This window comes from Leucopleurus acutus (assembly GCF_964270905.1).
Source record: "Leucopleurus acutus genome assembly, chromosome: 5".
Lineage (NCBI taxonomy): Eukaryota > Metazoa > Chordata > Mammalia > Artiodactyla > Delphinidae > Leucopleurus > Leucopleurus acutus.
Window position 1 is genome coordinate 96382981 of NC_139147.1, and position 25211 is coordinate 96408191.

Here is a 25211-nt window from a genome sequence, read left to right on the forward strand (position 1 = left end):
CTGGAAAAAGGCTGGACCCGTAAATGAAACACTGTTACAAAAAGAATAAAACACCAAGAAATAAAGGACATGTCCTGAGAGTAACTAAAATTCTTATTTTGCTTTATTGAATTTTATGTCAGATATTGAAATTTAAATATATAAAAAATGTTAGATTTCCCAGGAAAATCTTGTGTGCATCATTAAGAGTCACAATTAAATGGCAAAAACTGGAAGGTGATATGCAAGCAGTTTTACAGTTGTGGGTTTGTAGACAGTTTTTACCTCCAAGTTTTCTTCAATAGTGTCACAACTTTGAAGATAAAAAGTTACAGAAAATAAAAATAACTTAACTCTTATAGCACATATAACGCTCACAGAAAATATGGAATTTTGTAAATGGCTAGGAAATCAATGCATTTGTCTTTGTTTAGGATACTTTTTGGAATTCTAGCACAAAGTAGCACTTATTTCCCCATCATTAAATATAAAGTTATTTGACTGAAACAATTTCCTGAGCTGCTGAGATCTTCTGAATAACTAGAAATTTCCCCTCACCTTACACATGCCATAGTCAGTGAGTTTAATGTGTCCTTCAGAGTCCAGCAACACGTTGTCCAATTTCAAATCTCTATAAATTATCCCCCGTTCATGAAGATAATTTAATGCTAGACTGATTTCTGCGGAGTAAAATCTAAAATAAAATGAAAAATTACTCATTTGATTCAAATTTTTAAATGGTGGTAAGTGCCTACAGAAAGGTATTTAAATCCTACTCTCATCTGCAAACCAGAACATCAAAATCATGTCAAAAGATTTTTTTCTCTCAATGTTTTTAGGAACAGTACCAAAACACAAATTGAAGCGCCACTTTAAGATAGCTGAGCCCTAAACACAATTATAAATTTCCAATCTAAATTAAACCCGTACTTTTCATAAGGTTTAATTTGAAAGTCTCAAGCAGGGATTCTTAATCTGGGCCCTCGGATGGACTTCAGAAAGTCCACACTCCTACAACTGGACGCAAGCAGAATTTGGTGGTAAGCAGAATTTTTGACCTGAATAATGAAAATGAAACACCCTAGCTGGTTTTTGGCTGCTTTGGTGAATGTTATCATGATCATGTCTGGAGGTACATAATACACACCTTCCAGCTACTTAATTCTAAGAATAGGGAACTTGAGCTCTTATCCTATACTCTGGTTCTTAGAAAAGCAAAGATGATATAAAACCAGAACGGGCACTTTAATACAATAAAAACAAGACTATTTTCCCCAAGTCCAGCTGAACAAACAAGGAACAAATACCGGCTATATTCACAATTCAAAATATCATCTGTGGCTTTGCCATGAAGGGTGACCATTTGCTAAAGCCTGCACAAATAATGAACATACAGTAAATTAAACAACAACAACAGCAGTTTGGTCCCGAGACAGATTAATACACTTTATATCTTCTTATAAAATTGAAAGCTATTATCTCTTTTTGACAAGAAATATCAATGAATAGCGAGATTTCCACTAAATAAGTTATTTTTTAAAATGAATCTCTAACCTTTGTTACATACATATACAAACTCACATGCTTCATTTTGGCATTACCCTTGTGAAGTGCAAAAGGGTAGAATTACTGCTAATTATGAGTAAAAAACAAAATAAAACATGGCACTCATGGATTAAACTTCTTATCCTTCCCCACCTAAGTCCTCCAACAATTTACAATCCTATATAAGAATATCAGATTAAGGGCACTAAACAAATAAATGATATTTAATACTCTTTTCTCTTATTAATCAACATGTATGGGATCAGAGGGGGGGAAGCCAAAGCCAGAACAATTCAGAAATTATAATTATGGAAGAACAGTCGATTACATAATAGGTTAAGAGGAATTGTTTTATTACTCTCAAGTATATATGAATAATAATCTTCTAATGAAAAACTGTCAGCGATCACTGCAAACTTGATAAGATTAATAAGTGTTTATAAATTCATTAATTATCTTAGTGGCTGATACTGAATAGAGAAAATATTTGAAAATAATTGAGTTTCGTAGACTAAAGGTTTCCACTTTAACATTGTTTATACTTCTCAATTGCTTATAATTATATTATTATATATGCAATATGTATCACATTATAATAAATTTTAACTGTTAACTTAGCCTTTACATGACTTATAAAGAATTAGCTCGTATCAAAATAAATGATTTATCTACTGTTTTCAACCACTGGCATATAAAAAGTCCCATAGCTCCTCCCACCAAACTTCAACACAAGCAACCAATAAACAAAAAACTAACCTGGCATGTTCTTCAGGAAGTTTTCTTTGTCGCTGCATATGAAACATTAGATCTCCTCCATTAACATACTCTATGACAAAGAACAATCTAAAAAACAGAAGAGAACACATGAAACCAAGATCCAAAATAAGGTGGTGTAACTTTGCATTTTAAAACTATAGAGACCAGTCACAGCATAGAGAGCATTCTACATGATTCACCCTGAACAAAAATTCCAGGAATTTGGTGGAAACGAAGGGTGATTGGAATAGAAAGCTGTTTAATCACAGAAGATACAAGAAAGTAAATCAGAAAGATAATTTGTAACCTGCTACTTCTATTCTAAAGTATTGGGTTGGCCAAAAAGTTCGTTTGGGTTTTTCCATAAGAGCTTAACAAAAAGCCCGAATGAACTTTGTGGCCAAGCCAATAGTACCATTTGCAATCCAGAGCTCTCACTCCCACCCCAGTTTTAGAATGTGCAATGTGTAAGTCATTTTCAACTGTCACTTAAGGCAAAAGAAGTTAGAATCTATCGCCCTAATTAAACTCTAGGAACATTTAAGTCCTAAAACTAGAATCTTGGTGATATTTAAAAGGTTGGATTTCTACTGCCATAATTATGACCTGGCTATTTTTTTTTTTTTTTTTTTTTTTGCCTCAAGCAGGTAATTTCCTAAGGCTGATCCAATGTCAAATTGATATCACTGGTTGGAGTATGAGTAGCAGGAAATTACAAGCATAGTACTGTTGTGTCTGTCTCCATGTGACTTCCACTTCAGGAATTACTGTAGAAAGGGGTTCTTATTGTGTAATATACCAAAATGTGTAAAACCCAGGTATCATTCCATTATCTTTCAATCTTACCTGCTTTCTGTCTGGAAGCAAGAATGCAGCCCAACAAGAAAAGGGTGATTAGATGCCTGCTCAAAAACATGCTTCTCTGTCTGTACCCAGTCAATATCCTATTTTAAAATACAAAAGAAATCTATGTCAAACTGAAATGATATCATCAAAACTATGATAAATTTGTTCTTAATAATTCTATTACCATAAATGCAATTATTAACTAACTAGGCTAAATATCAAAAGCATTGATAATCATGAAATAGTAATTTATATACAAAGAGAAAATACTACCAGTAAATCTTTCGATATTATGCAACACTCTAGAAAACTTTACAAAGCTCAAGTACTTGCCCTTGATAATAATATGGTTTGATTTTTATTTTTAAAAAATCTAATAATCCTCAGATAACTTTATTTATTTATTTATCTGGCTGTGTTGGGTCCTCATTGCTGCACGCAGCCTTTCTCGAGTTGTGGTGAGCAGGGGCTACTCTTCGTTGTGGTGCACGGGCTTCTCATTGTTGTGGCTTCTCTTGTTGCAGAGCACGGGCTCTAGGCGTGCAGGCTTCAGGAGTTGTGGCATGTGGGCTCAGTAGTTGTGGCTCAGTAATAGTCCATTGTATATATGTACCACATCTTCCTTATCCATTCATTTGCTGGTGGACATTTAGGCTTCTTGGCTATTGTGAATAGTGCTGCTATTAACATAGGGGTGCATGCATCTTTATGAATTACAGTTTTGTCCGGATATATGGCCAGGAGTGGGATTGCTGGGTCATATGGTAACTCTATTTTTAGTTTTTTAAGGACCCTCCATACTGTTCTCCATAGTGGCTGTATCAATTTACATTCCCACCAACAGTGCAAGAGGGTTCCCTTTTCTCCACACCCTCTCCAGCATTTGTTGTTTGTAGATTTTCGGATGATGCCCATTCTAACTGGTGTGAGGTCATACTTTATTGTAGTTTTGATTTGCATTTCTCTAATAATTAGTGATGTTGAGCAGCTTTTCATGTGCCTCTTGGCCATCTGTATGTCTTCTTTGGAGAAATGTCTATTTAGGTCTTCTGCCCATTTTTGGATTGAGTTGCTTGTTTTTTTTAATATTGAGCTGCATGAGCTGTATATATATTTTGGAGATTAATCCTTTGTCCATTGATTCATTTGCAAATATTTTCTCCCATTCTGAGAGTTGTCTTTTCTTCTTGTTTATAGTTTCCTTTGCTGTGCAAAAGCTTTTAAGTTTCATTAGGTCCCATTTGTTTATTTTTGTTTTTATTTCCATTACTCTAGGAGGTGGGTCAAAAAAGATCTTGCTGTGATTTATGTCAAAGAGTGTTCTTCCTATGTTTTCCTCTCTGAAACAACCATTATTAACACTTAACTTCTACAAACTTACAATTAGTTATATTAAAAATAAACGTGATAAATACTCAAAACTAATTATTTTATTACATGTAACCGTTATCTATGCTCTTGAGGTTATTTACAGCTGCTACATCTGTACGTAGTTGTGGCTCACAGGCTCTAGAGCGCAGGCTCAGTAGCTGTGGTGCATGGGCTTAGTTGCTCCGCAGGATATGGGATCCTCTCAGACCAGGGATTGAACCCATGTCCCCTGCACTGGCAGGCGGATTCTTAACCACTGAGCCACCAGGGAAGTCCCCATCAGATAACTTTAAATATACCTTAAATAATCTGTTTGAAGCATGTATTTAGAAAAGTAGGCTGAAATAATAAGGCATAAACATTGAGGTTTTTTTCTGAAATAGTACACTTAAGCCAACTTAACAGTTTAGAGGTAATAAAACATCATAGTGCTCACCTCATCATCATTGACAAGCTCCTTTTTCACAACTTTCATTGCATAAATACGATCTGTTTTTTTTAATCGCACCAATAGTACTTTGGCATAACTTCCTCTTCCTATTACCCGGAGCAAATCAAAATCCTGAAGACCTAAACTGGATGAAGCTTTGCCACTTTCCCTGGTGTTCATTGCCTGTTGAGAACATTTATACCAAACAGTTAAACCTGAAGTATTTTGCATAACACAATATACTTCTAATACCTAGTTATACCTATAAGATTTTTAAATATTTTCTGATTTAAGTTCTTAATTAGTTTCTTACATCATTCCAAATGATATAATCTAACTACTCAAGAGGTAGGATGAACTCATGAGTTGAGGTCAGAGGGGTGGTGTTAGGAAAGGAGAAGGAGTTGAAATCTGAGAAACATTGAAGGATGTCTTGGAATCTGATAACTTTGGGGTATGGAGGCAGTGGAGACACATGAATAAAAAAATGACACTAACTTCGGTGACTGGGACTCTGAAGGTGCCACTGCTAGAAACATGAAGTGTGAGCACATGGTAAGATTGACAGAGTTGATGAGATAATGAGCTCGATTTTTCATACTGAAATTAGAAGTTACAATGGGACATCAAGATGAAAGAGTCTGCCAGAAGCTTAATGTATGAAATCTGAGTTAAGCTACAGGCAGAAAACAAGCATGAGGCAGTTCAGCTAATGTAAAACATTCTTTGCTATACAATACCAAGACTCCTGTGGAATGACAAAGTCAGCCCTGTAATTCATTCACAAGTAGAAACTTAGGCTTCTGGAAATTTATAAAGAAGACTAAAGATAATCTTTTATTAGATGCCTGCAAAATTCCCAGCATACAACCAACAGATATACTCATGAGAATTAAGTACGAATTTTCTGAAGTGAAGAGTATCAGCAAAAGCAAGGAGCAAATTTTCAGAAAGATAAACTAGTAAGCACAAAACAGGAAAGAAAAAAGTATTATGAAAATTGAAGGAGGATGATTATCCAAAACAAAATTTAGAAATAATAATTTGACTTGGTAATAAGAATAAATAAAAAGGAGTGAAAGAAACCAGATTAGGGCAGATTAAGAAAGCAGAAAATGGTAAAAAGATAAAGCAATGTATAGACTTTAAATATGGTTAACTGGAAGCTATAAAAGAGAATCAAATGGAATGAAAGCACAGTTCCTTCACATAAACAATAATAAGGCTGAATGAAATGACAGAAGCCAGAAAACAGTGGAATGTCACCTTTTAAATGGCTTACCCCTTCCCCCCCCTTGCTTATCTACAATCCTACAGCCTGTAAAAATAGCCTTCAAAATGAAAACGAAATAAATACATTTTCAGACAAACAAAAACTAAGGAAATCCGTCACTAGTTGGTTCTCACGCAAGGAAATATTGAGTTCTTCAAGAAGAAGAAAGATGATCTCATATGGAAGGCAGACACACAGAACAAAAGCAGAACAAAAAGAATAATATGTGGATAAACCTAAATAAGGATTGACTGTTTAAAAACACTAACACACACATACAGAATTTTAAAATATGACAAAAATAGCAATAAAGACAGGAAGGGAGCATGAGTGAATTTAAAGTGTTCTAAGGTCCTTGCATATCTTGGAAAATGGTAAAAAGTATTATTAATAATTTGTATTGAATTTAAATAAGTTAAGGGTATAAGATGCAATCTCTAGAACAACCAGTAATAAAAAAGCAAAAGAATGCCAAACAAGCTAAAAGGGGTGAGGGAAAAAAAATAAATAATTAACCCAAAAGAAGGCTAGAAAAGTAACATAAACAGATGATACAGAAAACTTAGTAAATTGGTAGATTTAAATACAAATAAGTTGTTAGTTTAAATATACTTACATTAAATGTAACTACATAAATATTAAAACACACTAAATACTACAGCTAAGGACTATCAAACCAGAGGGGGAAGTCCAATTCTATGATGTTAATAAGATATATATGTGTACAGAAATGTTCAAAGTAAAAGGGTAAGAAACTATATACCATGTAATCACTAACCAAAAGAGAGCTGTAGCTAAATTAACATGAGACAAAGTAGCTGTAGCCAACTGTGGTAGGCTGACTTCTACGAGGACCCCAGTGATCCCCCACCTCCTAGTATTCATGCCCTTGTGTAATCCCCTTGAGTATAGGCTGGACCTAATGACTAGCTTCTGATGAAAAAAATATGGCAAAAATGAAGGGACGGCACTTCTGAGACTAGGTTACAAAAGACTGTGAGGTCTGTTTTGCTGGCATTCAATCTCTGGATCTTATTGCTTGCCTGCTCTGATGAAGCAAACTACCTTGCTGTGAGCTGCCCTATGGAGAGGCCACATGTCAAGGAAGTGAATCCTGCCAACAATGAGGTGAGTAAGTATGGAAGCAGTTTCTTCCTCAGTTGAGCCTTGAGACGACAGCAGTCTTTGCCAGTACGCTGACTGCAGCCTCTAAGGGACTCTGAGACAAGAACCTGGATTCCTGAGCCACAGAAATTATGACATAATAAATTTTGTTGTTTTAAGCCACTATATTTTAAGGTAATTTGTTACACAGCAATCACTTAACATAAGGACTTTAGGCAAGGAAGCATTACTACAAATAGAGAGGGGTATTTCTTTATGAAAAAGCATTAATCCAATGTAAGATACTATGATTCTAAATCTACATGCATTCAATAACATAGCCTCAAAATATGTAAAGCAAAAACTAACAAAACTAAAAGGGACGGGTAAATTCTAAATGAAAACTGTTTGTAGGGAAAGAACATGCAGTCAGTGAGGTAACAGAAGACTGAATAACACTGTTACTACTCTTGACTTAATTGATCTGTATAGAATACTTCACCCAACAACTACAGAATATATTATATTCAAAAATACATATGGAACATTCACCAATGCCTGTGTGCTTGGTCTTCAATCAAGTTTCAAAAAAGTTCAAAAGACTGAAATCACACAGAATAGAATATATTCTCTGACGTGCAGCAGAATTAAGCTACTCAAGACAACAATAAAAAAAATTCCCACGTATTTGAAAATGAATTAGTATATCAATACTTTTAAATAATACATGGATCAAAGAAGAAATCATAATACAGATTAAGATATATTTAAAAGTGAATGACACAGATGGCCAGTAGGCAAATGAAAAGATGCTCAACATCACTAATTATTAGAGAGATGCAAATCAAAACCACAATGAAATACCACCTCACACCAGTCAGAATGGCCATCACTAAAAAGTCTACAAATAACAAATGCTGGAGAGGGTGTGGAGAAAAGGGAACCGTCCTACACTGTTAGTGGGAATGTAAGTTGGTACAGCCACTATGGAAAACAGTATGGAGGTTCCTTAAAAAGTAAAAATAGAACTACCATATGATCCAGCAATCCCACTACTGGGCATATACCCTGAGAGAACCATAATTCAAAGAGTCACGTACCACAACGTTCACTGCAGCACTATTTACAATAACCAGGACATGGAAGCCACCTAAGTGTCCATCAACAGATGAATGAATAAAGAAGATGTGGTACATATATACCATGGAATACTACCAGCCATAAAAAAAAAGAGAATGAAATAATGCCATTTGCAGCAACATGGATACAACTAGAGATTATCATACTAAGTCAGAAAGAGAAAGACAAATTCCATATGATATCACTTATTTGTGGAATCTAAAATATGGCATAAATGAACCTATCTACAAAACAGAAACAGACTCATAGACATAGAGAACAGATTTGTGGTTGCCAGGGGCAGGAGGGGGGGTGGGGGAGGGATGGACTAGGAATTTGGGATTAGCAGATGCAAACTATTACATTTAGAATGGATAAACAACAAGGTCCTAATGTATAGCACAGGGAACTATATTCAGTATCCTGTGATAAACCATAATGGAAAAGAATATTAAAAAAAGAATGTATTAAAAAAAAGTGAATGACAAAAAAGCATAAGGAAACAATGAGAAGAGGAATCAATGCAATAGAATAGGATATAAGCATTCAACAAAGAGCCAAAAGTTAGTTCTTTGAAAAGACTAATAAATTGACATCCCCTTGGCAAAACTGATGAAGAAAAAGGGAATGCACAGTAACTTTTTATCAGGAGTAAAAAAGGATATCATTTCATATTCTCAGCAATTAACAACTTTGTGTCAATAAATTTGAAAATTTAGGTTAGACAAATTCCAAGGAATAGCACAAGAGGAAACAGAGAAGCTAAATTGCCCTAGATCTATTCAGAAATAGAACCTAGAATCAAATCCTTCCCACGAAACAAACAAACAAAAAAAACAAACCAAAAAAACCCTCCAGGCCCCGAGTGCTTTTCTGGTGAATTCTTCCAAAAATGTAAGAAAGAAATAATGTCAATCTTATAAGAATTCTCCTTGGGAATAGGAAAAATTCCAAGATCATTTTATGAGCCCAGTATTATTTTGATACCAAAACTTCACAATCCAATACAAAAAGGGAAAATTACAGGTCAATGATTCTTGTTAATAATTTTTTCAAAAACCTAAAATAAACGTTGGCGAATCAGATCTACCAATATACAAAGAGAATTATACATCATGACACAGGGAGTTTATTCCAGAAATGAAAAACAGGCTTAACATTTGAAATTTACTGAAATTGGGCTTCCCTGGTGGTGCACTGGTTAAGAATCCACCTGCCAACGCAGGAGATACGGGTTCGAGCCCTGGTCGGGGAAGATCCCACATGCCGTGGAGCAACTAAGCCCATGCATCACAACTACTGAAGCCTGCGCACCTAGAGCCCATGCTCCGCAATAAGAGAAGCCACTGCAGTGAGAAGCTCATGCACAGCAACGAAGAGTAGCCCCCGCCTGCCGCAACCAGAGAAAGCCCGTGTGCAGCAACAAAGACCCAACACAGCCAAAATAAATAAATAAATAAATAAATTTAAATTTAAAAAAAGAAAGAAATTTACTGAAATTTACACATGATCAACCCCACAAATGCCATAAAATGCTGTTGATAAAATTCAACATATTTTCAAGATGAAAACAAAAATCTTAGCCAACTAGGAATAGAGACAAACTCCCTCATTCTGATAAGGGTATCTATAGAATAAAAACCTAGAGCAAACATCAAACTTAATGATAAGATATTGGAAGATTTCTGTCTGAGATGTGGAACAAGACAATAATATCTGATTGTTACTTCTTTTCAACATCATGTTGGCCATTTACAGAGGTCCTTGCTAACTCAATAAGGTAAGAAAACTGAAAAAAATCTATAAGATTGGAAAAGGAAGAAATGAAACTGTTATTCATAAGATGATCATATATGTAGAAAATCTAAGAGTATCTTTAGATAGCTATTAGAATTAATAAGTGAATTTAGCAAGGTCTCAGGATACAAGGCAATTTAGGAAAAAAACCTTATTTCCATATAACAATATTAAATAGACAATTAAAGTTTAAAAGAATACCATTTACCTCCAATATCTCTAGTGCAAGAACTTTGAAAACTATAAAACACTGACAGAAATGAAAGAAGACCTAAGTCAATGGAAGAACGTGCCATGTTCATGGATCGAGGACTTAATATTGTAGATATCACTGTTACTGAAATTGATCAACAGGTTTGGTTTATTTCCTTGATTCTATGGAAACTAGTGAGCTAATTCTAAAATTTACATGGAAATTCAAAAAGCTAGTAAGAGTAGCCAAGAACAAATTCCCAGAACAAAGTAGAACTTTACTAGATATAAAAGACTTATTATAAACCTATAATAATAATGACAGTATATCAGCATAAGAATAAATAAATGATGGAAAATAAAAAGGAATCCAGAAATAGACCATGTAATAATGGGCATATAATTGATGAAAAGATACCTCTGCAGAATAATGGAGGAAAGTATAGTCTTTTCAATGTCTTCAATAATCTTGGAAAAGACAGAGATTTCTTAAACAGGCCCCAAAATCTCTATCCAAAAAAGAACAGACAGATGTAGACAGCCTTCAGAATGGGAGAAAATATTTGCAAAGGAAGCAACTGACAAAGGATTAATCTCCAAAATATACAAGCAGCTCATGCAGCTCAAAATCAATAAAACAAACAACCCAATCCAAAAATGGGCAGAACACCTAAACAGACATTTCTCCAAAGAAGATATACAGACTGCCAACAAACACATGAAAGAATGCTCAACTTCATTAATCATTAGAGAAATGCAAATCAAAACTACAATGAGGTATCACCTCACACCAGTCAGAATGGCCATCATCAAAAAATCTGCAAACAATAAATGTTGGAGAGGGCGTGGAGAAAAGGGAACCCTCTTGCACTGCTGGTGGGAATGTAAACTGATACAGCTACTATGGAGAACAGTATGGAGGCTCCTTAAAAAACTAAAAATAGAATTACCATATGACCCAGCAATCCCACTACTGGGCATATACCCTGAGAAAACCATAATTCAAAAGGAGTCATGGGGGGGCTTCCCTGGTGGCACAGTGGTTGAGAGTCCGCCTGCCGATGCAGGGGACACGGGTTCATGCCCTGGTCCGGGAAGATCCCACATGCTGCAGAGCGGCTAGGCCTGTGAGCCATGGCCGCTGAGCCTGCACGTCCGGAGCCTGTGCTCCGCAACAGGAGAGGCCACAACAGTGAGAGGCCCGCGTACAGCCAAAAAAAAAAAAAAAAGAGTCATTTTCCACAATGTTCATTGCAGTACTCTTTATAATAGCCAGGACATGGAAGCAACCTAAGTGTCCAGCAACAGATGAATGGATAAAGAAGATGTGGCACATATATACAATGGAATATTATTCAACCATAAAAAGAAATGAAATTGAGTTATTTGTAGTGAGTTGGATGGACCTAGAGTCTGTCATACGGAGTAAAGTAAGTCAGAAAGAGAAAAACAAATTCCGTATGCTAACACATATATATGGAATCTAAAAAAAAATGGTTCTGATGAACCTAGGGGCAGGACAGGAATAAAGACGCAGATGTAGAGAATGGACTTGAGGACTCGGGGAGGGGGAAAGGTAAGCTGGAACGAAGTGAGAGAGTAGCATTGACATATAGGCACTACCAGATGTAAAATAGATAGCTGATCAGCCCGGTGCTTTGTGACCACCTAGAGGGATGTGATAGGGAGGGTGGGCGGGAGATGCAAGAGGGAGGGGATATGGGGATATATGTATGCATATAGCTGAATCATTTTGTTACACAGCAGAAACTAACACAGCATTGTAAAGCAATTATACTCCAATAAAGATGTTAAAAAGAAAAAAATCAAGAACATCTGTTCATCAATGATACCATTATCAGAGTGAAAATACAAGCTATTGAGTGGCAGAATCTATTTGCAATATATAACTGATAAAAGCTTAATGTTGCGAATATACCAAAAACTCCTACAAATCGTTACAACAAAGGCAGACCACTCACTTTTTTTTAAAGAGATATAAAAGACACTTAACTGAAAATTATATCCAAATGGTCAATAAATACATGAAAAGGTACGCAGCAGGGAAATGCACATAAAAACTACAACATTCAACAGGTTGGCTAAAATTTAAAAGACACACTATACAACGTGTGGATAAGGATGTGGAGCAAATCATACTCTCACACATTGCTGGTGAAAGTATAAATTGATACAAGTACTTTGGGAAACCGCTTGGCATTATTTACTAATGTACACAGACTCAGGAATTCCACTCCTAGTTATGCACCTAACAGAAATGCTTAAATATGTGCACCAAACTACATTTACAAGAATGTTCATAGCAGCATATCATAATAATCCCAATCCAGGGGGGAAGTCAACAGAATAGATGAATTGAAACAACAGTGAAAATAAATGATATACTGCTATATAAAACACGGCTGAACCTCACAAACACAATATTGAACAAAAGAAGCCAGACACAAAAGATACTGTGTGACTCCATTTATAAAAAGCTTGGGGAAAAGAGCAGAACTAATCTGCGGTGTTAAGACTGTGGTTACTTGAAGGGAGGAGGGAATGTCAGTGACTTGGAGAAGGTACAAGATGGGCCCCTGGGATGTGTAGTAGGTCCTATTTATTCATCTGTGTGGTCATTATGTAGTGTCCACTCTGAAAATTGACCCAGATAGATACTCATGATTTGTGCACTTTGCTCTATATTATTCTTCAATTTTTAAATGTATTAAAAGTCTTGAAAATGAAACCAAATGAGTCTTTGGTAAACAACCAAACCAATAAATAATATTTAAGGCAATGAGAAATTCCCAAAAGAACAAAAAGCTATAAAATAACATCAAGGATCAAACAAAAGGAAACTTTACTAACTCATCGTGCCAGAAGAACAGAGAATTTGTTCCTTATTATTAAGAATTTCCTCCTTTGGATGACTCATTGTCAACCAATGAACAAAATATGAAAGATGTGGTTACACTTGCAGGACAGATTATGAATGTTAATAACCTTGGCAGCATAAAAGTAAATATGTAGCTAAAAGAGGAAAGCTGGAAGAAAGAGAAAGGATGGCTAAAGGAGAGTCAAGGTATTGACTAAATTGATGGAATAAGAAACTGAGATAGGAGATTAAATAAGTAACCAACAGATGTGCTTCAAAACAGTACAGGAGTGAGGCAAGCTGGTAGACAAAACACGTACGGACAATTGTTTTAACTGGGTAATGGACACAGGAATAGTGTTGGAATAGTATTGTTTACTTTTATTGATGTTTGAAATTTTCTGTAATAAAAAGGTTACCCAGAGTAAAACATGATACACCTATCAAACATTGGAAAGAGAAGAGAAAAGCGGGGGAGCCGGGGTGGGGGGTAGTGTACTAGTTTAAACCTTTCATGGTTAGAAATATATAAAGTTGAAAAATTGAAAAAGAGAGGTATAAACATTGTGGACACAACTAGAAATGATTAAAAGGGGTTGCCTCTCAGAAGTCAAAGTGGGAGTGGAAGGTGCGAGGCATGATAAATCTTTTCTACTATAAGCTTTTTTCAAAAAATTGGTTATCGTTTTAATTAAACTGTTTTAAAAGCTGATAAAATGTTTAATAGTCAAAAAAGATGGGCAGTTAAGATGCTTAATCATTTATATTTTAAATAAACAATTAGCCCATAAAATGGAAGGATCTATATTTTAAACAATACTACCAAGTATTCTAAATGCCATTCTTAAATGCATTATAATTTTTAGATTATGCTATCTTAAAATGAATATGTTATCTCACCAGATTCTTTCTTAATTTAAATGATTTTAGCAATTTACTTATTGAATTAACTCAGAATAAAACTCTAGAATCACTAAAAATCATCCCTACAAAATTATGATCTAAAATTTAAGCAAGTCAATTTGTCATATTTTTAAACTGTCACATTAAAAAGCTGATGACATAATGTACCATAAGACTAATTAATTATCTTACCTCCTTTTCTTCACCAACTTGGTCCAAACTCTCATGACTTGAAGGATTATATGGAATTACTAAAAAACCAATCCCAAACATTAAAAAAAAAGAGAGAGAGAAAAACATAGTATACATTAACTGAGTTACACTTAAAATTTTCTCTTGATTTGATTTTTCTTAATTTTTATTTCTGAATAAGTGTTCATCATTTAAAATTGAGTATCTGTCCTACTAATAACAAATTATACATAAATACCAGTTAAATTCTAATCTTTAATGAGGGTAAAGAGAGGAGGAACCAATCAATAGCCAAGTACTGATTTTAACAAATACTTTTGCTATTTAAAAACATATTTCTCTTCTTTACAAATTAATCAATTCCTTCCAAAAGGGTGACTCTATAAACCCTACTTAATTATATTAGTATGATTGAGGCATAGTGATAGAGGGTCTCTAGTGCGGACTCAGTTGGACTCCAGGCTTCTATTCCTTAAAGCTACCTGGGTAAAAAAAAAAAAAAAAAAAAAAAAAAAAAGCCTACATTTCATACAACCAGCTTCTTCCATGAACAAGATACTACATTCTGTCCTTCCAGAAAAACTCCCTTGTTTTCTTTTTCTTGATTCTTCCCAGATCAGGCTGCTCTGTCCCATTTAATTGCTCTCCAAATTTCCCAGAGACATATTTAAGGTTTTGTATCTACTAGACATTTGTTTTTTTTTTAGACATTTGAACTCACACGATCTTTTCTGAATTGTCTATACAGCATCTCTGTATATTTTACATCATTTCTTCATCTCATGATAGAGTTTTTAATAAAAACAGGTCACTTGAATATAGTCAATACGGTCCACAAAATCAGTATATGTTTTCATTATTGAAAAAAAGTAGGTTTGCTGAATATAAAGGGGTCTCAAAAGAAATTTATCTGAATAAAAGAAAATAGCCATTTGTTGTAGTTTACATAGTTGTCTTTTTAAAATGCCAAACATATGTTAACTACTGTGACTGATGTTAACACCACAAAATATGGTTACCTAGCTTTTATTTGGGAAGAATATAAATGTCTTTAAATTTAGGTATAAGATTCACATAAAGAAGTCTTTAAATGACACTTTGTTAGTGAGCAATGGTTTGTGCCAGTGTCATTCTTACCTGTCTGTGCATGGTCTGAGTGCATGGATGACTGGTCCATGGGCATCATTGGTTCCTACAAATCATTTCCAAAGATACAGTAACTTAGTGCATTCTTTTTACATCCCAATACCTCTATAAATCCAGAAACAACATCATTTCAATGAGACACAGCATATTAAAATTTAAATTTGAAAGAATATAACTTAATAAGTGAGAATTACATTACTATATATAATTTATTTTAAATTTTATTATATGTGAAACCATACAACATTCCTATGAATGACGTAATGTTATCACATTTTACAGATCACAGAAAAAACACAAAACTAATTTCAGACTATCAATTAGAAATCAAATTGAACTCCTACATACTCTGATTTATTTCTCCTCTATACCACCTATTCTTCCTTTGAGCTCCACATACTCACTTTAAGTCTTTGGCAAAAGGAGTCTTAGTATAGAGTTACTTAGCTGATGTCCAGAAATAGACTTCAAGATGTCTATAAACTTCTTGAAATTATATGTAAAATTTTATGGGTTTCCCATTTTTCTGAAGATTCTCAAAGGGGTCAGTGACCCAAAAATGGAAAAGAAATACCTCCAAGAAACTAACTGCCAATAACCTCAGGAACAATGCTAATTCAAACCAAAATCTTACTTATTCGTTAATTTTGGACCAAAGTTTAATGAATACCCGCAAGAAAGAGTAAATCCGAGAAGCAGCATTAGTTATAAAGTTATACTTTTAAGGCTGCCTTAAAAATAAGCTCATGGGTTTTTCAATGTGTTTAGCACCATCCTAAAATATCAATATAATCACTAACACTGCCCTCTTTCCGTCTACATTTATGAACTCACACAAGTCATTCCATTGCCTAAGAATACTCAAGAATATCAACAGTAACCTGGATAAATTATGTTCACAATTTTTGGCCTTCTGCTGTTCCTTAAAATTGGCTTTTTACCTCCCTAACTATAAACCCATTTGTAAACTTACATGAACTGGCTAAATAATTCTACTACCAACAAGCCACCAGTAATAACCTACTTCCACAATGTCCAAAGAAGGTACTACGAATAAACATGGTGTAATCATTCTAAAAGATAACTTAGAAAGACGAACCCAGATCTTTTTAAAAACACATATCCTTTAAACCAGTAATTCTACTTCTGAAACCTTAAGGAAATAATAGGATTTATTTACCAGGAAGTTCATTATGATTTTCCTCATAGGAAAATTTAGAAAACAACTCAAATGTTCAATCATGGGGAACAGATTAAATAAATTATGGTATAGACACATAAAATACTTTGCTAAAAATGATGAAGATATAGATAGATAAAGAAAGATGACCAAAATCTATTGTTCAGTGAGAAAAATGGGTTAGAAAATAGTACAAATATGACCTCACTTTTGTTAAAAAGTATGTAAAAGAACGAGACATAACCAAACATTGTATGCCTTCTGATGGATAAACACACCACCTTCTATGAAATAGTCTCAAAACAACCCACAAAAAAACAAAAACCAGAATCTAATCAAACCTCTACATTCAACTATAATATACAGAAAATAAAGAGGACAGGGGAACATTTTAAACATAACCATGGAGAAGCAAAGAGAAAAATTCTGGATCACTTTAAATGACAACACAGTTTCTTCTATAATTAAATTGTAAGGGAAAAAAGAGAGAGAGATGAAGAATCAGTAAATTAAAAAATATCTAAGACATATCAATCAACTGTAAATATGGTCAATCAATTGCAAATATGAACTTCATTTAAATCCTGACTCATCACAATGAAAATTATGAAAACAAAATTATAACATTTATGTGACAACTGAAATTTTGAACATTGCCTTGATGGATATTTGATATAAGGAACTTATTTTTTAGCTGCTTTTAAAAAACAGTCCTTATCTTTTAGAGGTACATACTGAAATACATCTGGGATTTGTTTCAAAACAATATAGGATGAGGGCAGGTTAAATGGGTGGGGTATAGATGAAACGAGATTGGTCGTGAGGTGATAACTGTTGGAGCTGGATGACTGGTATTTGGAAGTTCATTATACTCTATAGAAAAATTTTAAATGTCTATGCATATAAATTTGCATACTTCTGGAAGAATATACACTAAATGACAATTACCTTTAGATGGTAGATTTCATGGGGGTTTTTGTTTAATTTTTCTTTATTCATTTTTATTCTCTATTTTTTCTATAATGAACTTGTTTTAATTTCATATTTAAAATAGAAAGTGAAAAATAAAAATTTTAAATGCAAACACTCACCAGTAATCTCACACTTTACAGAGCAAACATGAAGACTCTGACTCTTCTCACCTGATCTGTTTAGTATAGATGCTAGAATAATGGGAGCTATAAACTAAAGAGTTTAGCTTAAAGAAGAGAAAAATATCTTTTAAATGGTTCTCCTTACATTTTCCTAATTTAGACCAAATCATTTTGTAGCAGGTCAAACAAAGAAGTTAACCATATCCTACAAACAAATTTGTAATAACAATTCCAAAATTCACATGCTAACTGGACTCCTAAAGTATTCCTACCCACATTCTGTAACAACACTGTTGAGCTGTGATTCCTTAACACCCCCCTATTTAGCCTTCTGTTCTAGCAGTGTTATCAAAAATGCTCTATAAAAAAAAATTAGACAACAGTGTCTTACCGGTGGCAAAGAATGCCTCCCACATTCAATTGTTACAAGTTTGTGGCACTTCTTATGAACCAGGAGTTTGCAGTTGATGCACTTATATCCCTGACGTCCAAGCCCCCATATTCGGTCAGTGCAGATGGCACAATGAGCACGCTGGAGAAAGTAATTCAACAGTATTTTATTAACAAAAAAAAGGTCATAATCATTTCCCAACAGTTTGCTCATAAAATAGTGAAAGTAAGTGGCTTTCTTCTCTAACTCAATTCCCTTCACCATACATAACTTTTCCAAAGCTATGATGGTCATGGGAAAATAAACAGAAAGGACAGCTTGTTTTAAAGAGACTGAAATTTGCAACCATGTTGTTTCCTAAGTCCACGAATTTTCAGTCTTCACCTAATTAAGTTCAGAGTAATGACAATAGGAAAAGTGAATTAAACTTGAAAAACACATAGCAGAAAAAGCTGTGCAAGGACTCCCAAGCAAACATAAACCTATCAGTCTGTTCAGAGGTCAAACCGAAGCCCTGCTCTTTTTTTTAAATTAATTTTTATTGGAGTATAGTTGCTTTACAATGTTGTGTTAGTTTCTACTGTACAGCAAAATGAATCAGCTATGCATATACATTCTTCCCCTCTTTTTTGGATTTCCTTCCCATTTAGGTCACCACTGCTCTCCCTTTTTTTTTTTTTTTTTGCGTTACGCGGGCCTCTCTCTGTTGTGGCCTCTCCCGTTGCGGAGCACAGGCTCCGGACGTGCAGGCTCAGCGGCCATGACTCACGGGTCCAGCCGCTCCGCGGCATGTGGGATCTTCACGGACCGGGATACGAACCCGCAGTCCCCTGCATCGGCAGGCAGACTCTCAACCACTGCGCCACCAGGGAAGCCACACCACTGCTCTCTTAAAGAGCAACACCTAAAGTGACTTCTCACTTCAAAGCTTTTTAAATATCAGTGCGACTGGGAACAGGAATTTGGGAACCTTGGGTGGTAGCTTCTATTACATTAAGAATTGAGAACACGGCACGAGTTCTAGAATGGAAATGGATAACTGTAGTTAACAACAGTAGTTAAAAACATGGACTTCTGGAGACAGACTGATCTCCAACCTTGGCTCTGCCACTTACTAGCCGTGTCATCTTGGGCAAGTTATCTAACCATCCTGCACCTCAGTTTCTTCATCCATAAAATGGAAATATATAGTACCTCTCTCACAAGGTTGTTGCAGGGATTAAATGAGTCACTATATGGCAAGCATTCAGAAAAGTGCCTGGTACATACTAAAAGCTAGATAAATGACTGCAATTCTCATTTTCTAAAACAGGGAAAACTAAAAAAAATTTACAACAGTAATGGTTTGCAAAATAAACCTTGCTTATTTTCTGGCTGTCTTGAATTATATTAAAAAAAAATCCAACTTTCTTACAGCTAGGGTAACCATATAACTAATCATCCAAGCGGGAACATTTTTATGAGTCAAAGGAGATGCTATTAAAAATTACCTCAAGATAACAGATGTACTACCCCTGGCAAACTGGGAATTTTAGGTCACCCTAATTACTCCTTTAGAAAGGAATAACAGTAGAGAGGAAAAACCCAGATTTCTCAAATTATCAATATTCAGCAAACTAAGGTTTACCCTGTTGAAACGCTTGGCTTGAAAAGTGTGGCCATTTGCACAATAAAGCTTTCTCCAGCGGCGTGCACCTCGGCGGTAGATGGATTCTGAAGAGAGATTAAAAGTTAAAAAAAAAAAAGGAAGAAACAAAAAGAGCAAGTGTGAATATAAAGTCATTTTATAATCGTCTGTGATTTTTTTCATGATATTCATTGCAGGAAAAAAAATATTGATAAAAATCTGAAAGTGAAAAAATAAAAGTCATCAAGAGACTAGGCTTTTCTGTTTTTTAATTGTCCCCTAACTTTTAATTTTGAAAAAATGTTAAGCCCACAGAAAAGTTGAAAGAATAAACATCTCCATCCTTCACCTACATTCATCTATTACTATAATTTTGCCACATTTGCTTTCTTCTCTATTTACACATACACTTTTTTTCTGAATCATTTAAAAATAAATTGCAGACATCATAACACTTCATCCTTAAATACCTAAGTATCTTTTGCCTGAGATTAAGGACACTCCCCCTAATTCTATTTAACCCCAATACCATTATTGTGTCTTAGAAAATTAACATTAATTAAATATCACCTAATATACACTTCATCTGCTAATTTCCCTATTTGCTTGAAAAGTGTCTTTCATAGTTTTCTTTTTCTCTCCAGGATCCAATCAAGATTCAGGCACTGAATTTCATTACTATACCTTTTTTGTCTCTTTAATGTATGCTAAAACATTCACTCTATCTTATTTGTTGTTGTTTGCTTTTCATGATGTTGAAAGAGTCTAGGCAGATGTCTTATATCACGACCTACATTCTGGAGTTGTCTGTTTCCTCATTAGACTCAAATCTATTATGGATTTGTAACACACTTCCCAGATAAAAAAATGGATTCCCAGATAAAAAGTATTAAATACTTTTGGCAAAAATAATACACAGGTGATGTATATTTCTTACTGCATCTCATCAAGAAATGTACAAATGTGAGATTGTTGACTCCCACTACGTGTTCAATCACTCTGTTAAAGGCAGTGATGGCTAGTTTTCTTCTTTGTAAAGGTACGTTTTTGTAAATAACGTATAAGGGACATTTTGTAACCACAAGAATATTCTCTTCGCAACAACCTTTTATGCAATGGTTTTTATATTTTTTTGTATCTTTAACTATTCTAAATACATTCCCTAAACAAAGAGGTTCCATGAGATCAAATCAAGTCCACCGGTGTAATTTTGGGTAAGTCAATCACTATTAAATATATTGTCTATTAGTCATCCCACAGTAATAGTAATCACTGTGGAAATTCCATTAGGTTTCTAAACTCATTTTATTTTTTTGGCTGAATCGCGTGGCTTGCAGGATCTTAGTTCCTGACCAGGGATTGAACCCATGCCCCCTGCAGTGGAAGCGCGGAGTCCTAACCACTGGACCACCAGCAAATTCCCTCAAAACTCATTTTAAAGCAAATGTAGCACTGGGTCTACTATTTAAAATTAAGATAGAAAGAAATGGGTGAAATACTCTGAATTAGAAATTCTGAGATAGCATAATATAGAACCTAAAATATATATGCTTTCATTTTTAATTATTTATTCTGTTAGGAGTAACCAAAGCAGAAAGTTTGTTAATATCTTAACCTAAAAGAACATCTTATTTCAGAAACTTTCATGAACTACAACTTGATATATCTTAAATTTAAACATGTTAATGTTGCCTAGGAATTAAAAGAGCCAAGGGATCACTTTAATGGTTATCAATTTTCCTCCATGCTCTAGTTTAGTAATATTAATTATACTGGAGAGGACTGTGTAAAAATCCCCACCAGCAAATTTTAAAGTGGGAAAGTGAGCATGAAATACAGTGAAAAGGTAGGAAAAGACATTTTATCTGGCAAGTGTGCTACAGACCCATAATAGATTTGCAGATGGGACTCTGCAACCAAGATTTGCTATAATGGCAAGTCTTTCAAAACACTGGCCTGGACAAAGGAGAGCTGCTTCTCCAACACCTCTGTGAAGGCAGCCCACACTGGCTGTAATCCATCTGCCACTGGAAACCCAATGAAATACTCCTAGCTGAATCCAAACCTAAATTTTTCACTATTGCTTCAGAGGCCTACCTACTCCTTATATTTCCCCATCTTCCTATAAAGTACATAGCCCTCATTCAACTCTATATACAAACACCCAGTTCTTTAATTTTTCCTTTTCACCAAGTTGCACGAAGAGTTACAGAATTAAAACTTTAGCGCTATTTCACTTAATACAAAGCAAAACATTAACTACTATTCCTTCTAAAGTCATGGATATGTACAGAAACCACAAATAAAAATGAGTTGCCTAATATCTACAATCTATAAATTATACCATACATTAAATTCAAATTTGGTATATATATGTATATATCAAATATATATACATATATACATATGTGTATATATATGAATATATACATATAAACATATTCCATCAGACCAAATAGTTGCCTCTTTCAATTCATCTCATTAATGCTAACCACTAGCTTAGACATTCAAAAGAAAGTTTCATAACAATTCTTAAGGATGCACGCTAAAGTATTTAGAGGTAAAGTGTCATGTCAGCTTACTCTCAAAGGGTACACAAAAAAATAAATAAAAATAAAACAAGGGCTTCCCTGGTGGCGCAGTGGTTGAGAATCTGCCTGCTAATGCAGGGGACACGGGTTCGAGCCCTGGTCTGGGAGGATCCCACATGCCGCGGAGCAACTAGGCCCGTGAGCCACAACTACTGAGCCTGCGCATCTGGAGCCTGTGCTCTGCAACAAGAGAGGCCACGATAGTGAAAGGCCCGCGCACCACGATGAAGAGTGGCCCCCACTTGCCACAACTAGAGAAAGCCCTCGCACAGAAACGAAGACCCAACACAGCAAAAATAAATAAATAAATTACGAAACTCCTACCCCCAACATCTTCTTTAAAAAAAATAAAAATAAAAAAAAATAAAACAAGTGTTTGTTATGTATATACATGTATGCATGTGTGTGCACAGATACAGAGATAAAGCAAACATAGAAAATGTTAATAGTTGGTGAATCTTGGTAAAGATATATGGGTATCTTTGTTTTCAATGTTTCTATGCTTTTTCAACTTCTCCATAGGTTTGAAAATTTCCAAGATTAAAAAACAGGAAATGGGGACTTCCCTGGTGGCGCAGTGGTTAAGAATCCGTCTGCCAATGCAGAGGACATGGGTTTGATCCCTGGTCCGGGAAGATTCCACATGCCATGGAGCAACTAAGCCCGTGCACCACAACTACTGAGCCTGTGCTCTAGAGCCCGTGAGCCACAACTACTGAGTCCACGTGCCACAACTACTGAAGCCCATGCGCCTAGAGCCCGTGCTCTGCAACAAGAGAAGCCACCGCAACGAGAAGCCCATGCACCGCAACGAAGAGTAGCCCCTGCTCGCTGCAACTAGAGAAAAGCCTGAGCGCAGCAACAAAGACCCAAGGCAGCCAAAAATAAATTAATTAATTAAAAAAAAAAAAAAACAGGGAAGGACTTAAAATCAACTTAATTTTCCTTTCAAATGCACAATAGACAATTATGTCAGTAAGTTGTAATTTAAAACTGCCTCATTTTGGGACTTCCCTGGTGGCACAGTGGTTAAGACTCTGCATTCCCGATGCAGGGGGCTCGGGTTCAATCCCTGGTCAGGGAACCAGATCCCTCATGCATGCCGCAACTAAGAGTTTGCAGGCCACAACTAAGTAGCCCGTGAGATGCAACTAAGGAGCCTGCCTGCTGCAACTAAGACCCAGCACAACCAAATAAGTAAATAAATATATGTTTTTTTTAATTAAAAAAAAAACTGCCTCATTTCGATTTGGGAAAAGTAGAGACTTTAGGCAGTTTACTAATATACTCTAAATTAGACTGAAGAATGGAAAAGAAATCAAATGAATTAAAAGTTCTATTTCTGATTTCTCTTGTGCCACTGTATCATAAATAACTCTATTCAAAGGTATGAAGTATATAAACACTCACTATCTTCTCCTGGACAAGGCATTCCAGGACGTTCTGGTACACAAGGGAATACTGAAAAATAACAAACTAAAATTAATACAGCATATTTAAAACATACAAATTACACAGAATTTTAAATTCAAATATCACATAAATTGATCTAAATTTAAACCTGACCTTCTCTTGACACAAGATACTTAACATATGGTCAGTACTATCTTTTGAAGGGACACATTTTACCAAGGCTATAATAAAAGAAATTCTTATGAAAGCGAACATCCATAAACAATGCTTTAGAAGCTCAAATTACTCATTCCAATCCCTATTACATCACTAATTGATTTTTTTTTTTTGGTCATTAGAGAAATCATTAACTATTTCCTTAAATCCTCATTGTAGTGACAAATTTGCTAGGATGAAGAATTAAAATTACAAAGTGTATACACATATAAACATAAGCCACTACAGTTTTTCTAAACTTAGGAATAAATTAACATTAAAAACAGTATCCAAATCCAAAAATGTAAGTTTTGTCTTAGGAGCTACAGATTTATAAAAATGCTAATTCAAAACATTTTTATAAAGAGATAGAATATAATGAAATCGTACATTTATAAACATCTAGTCAACTCTTTGTAGTCTGTGATGTACAAAAAAGGACATGGTTTTGAGCACAGAGTATGGGAAACACAGTTCCTGGAATATTTTTAGAAGTTGAAATATAAGCTGACTTCTGAAAACAGATCTCTGATATAGCATAAAAAGCAATAAAGCTTAAAACAAATAATTTCTTTAAACATTCACTGTAGCTTTATTCTAGACAGAGATGACCAAAGGAAGACTTCTAACATTCTTCCAGGATCTCAACAAATTAGAGTATGAATCCCATGGGAGTCACTATGTCAAATTCTGAAGGGAGACAAAAAATCAAACTATTTTTTTAAAAAAAAATCACACTGTAAAGGAAAGTACAAAGGAATAATAACAAGGTATTGAAATAAGTCATTATATTGAGGGGAGATTTATATTTGTTTCAAGTTGTAAAGAGTTCCCTAGGTCTAGTCTCCTAAGACTCCCAAAAATGTTATGTGAAATACTCCCAATGTATTGCAATTATATTAAGCATATTAAGTGGATTCTACATGACCTAAAAAATTTAAGGGGTAGCATGGCAGAATGAAAAGAACACAGATTTGGAAAGAGAATACCTAGATGTACAACCCAGGTTTACAATGTACCAGTTACATGATGGCTGAGTTTAGGTCTCTCCTTCTATACAACTACCCACCTCTCAGGCTTGCTGACCTTTAACACACTAATGTCTATGATTACTACATAAATAGTTTCACAGTTAACTCTTAAACAAAAGAAAGGACATTTAAGATATCTTACCTTTGGAAACCATCAT

General features: G+C 34.8%; 1 protein-coding gene across 1 annotated transcript in view; it reads right to left on the reverse strand.

Moving 5' to 3' along the window:
- PRKCI (protein kinase C iota) overlaps positions 1-25211 on the reverse strand; it is a 78200-nt gene that overhangs the window by 16251 nt on the left and 36738 nt on the right. Inside the window, exons 4-12 of the mRNA XM_082840061.1 lie at positions 23825-23875; positions 19824-19909; positions 18197-18337; positions 15523-15577; positions 14386-14444; positions 4934-5110; positions 3127-3224; positions 2281-2367; positions 538-673 (exon numbers count right to left, since the gene is read on the reverse strand). Coding sequence (XP_082696187.1) covers positions 538-673; positions 2281-2367; positions 3127-3224; positions 4934-5110; positions 14386-14444; positions 15523-15577; positions 18197-18337; positions 19824-19909; positions 23825-23875 — 890 coding nt within the window. The remainder of the gene's footprint in view (positions 1-537; positions 674-2280; positions 2368-3126; positions 3225-4933; positions 5111-14385; positions 14445-15522; positions 15578-18196; positions 18338-19823; positions 19910-23824; positions 23876-25211) is intronic.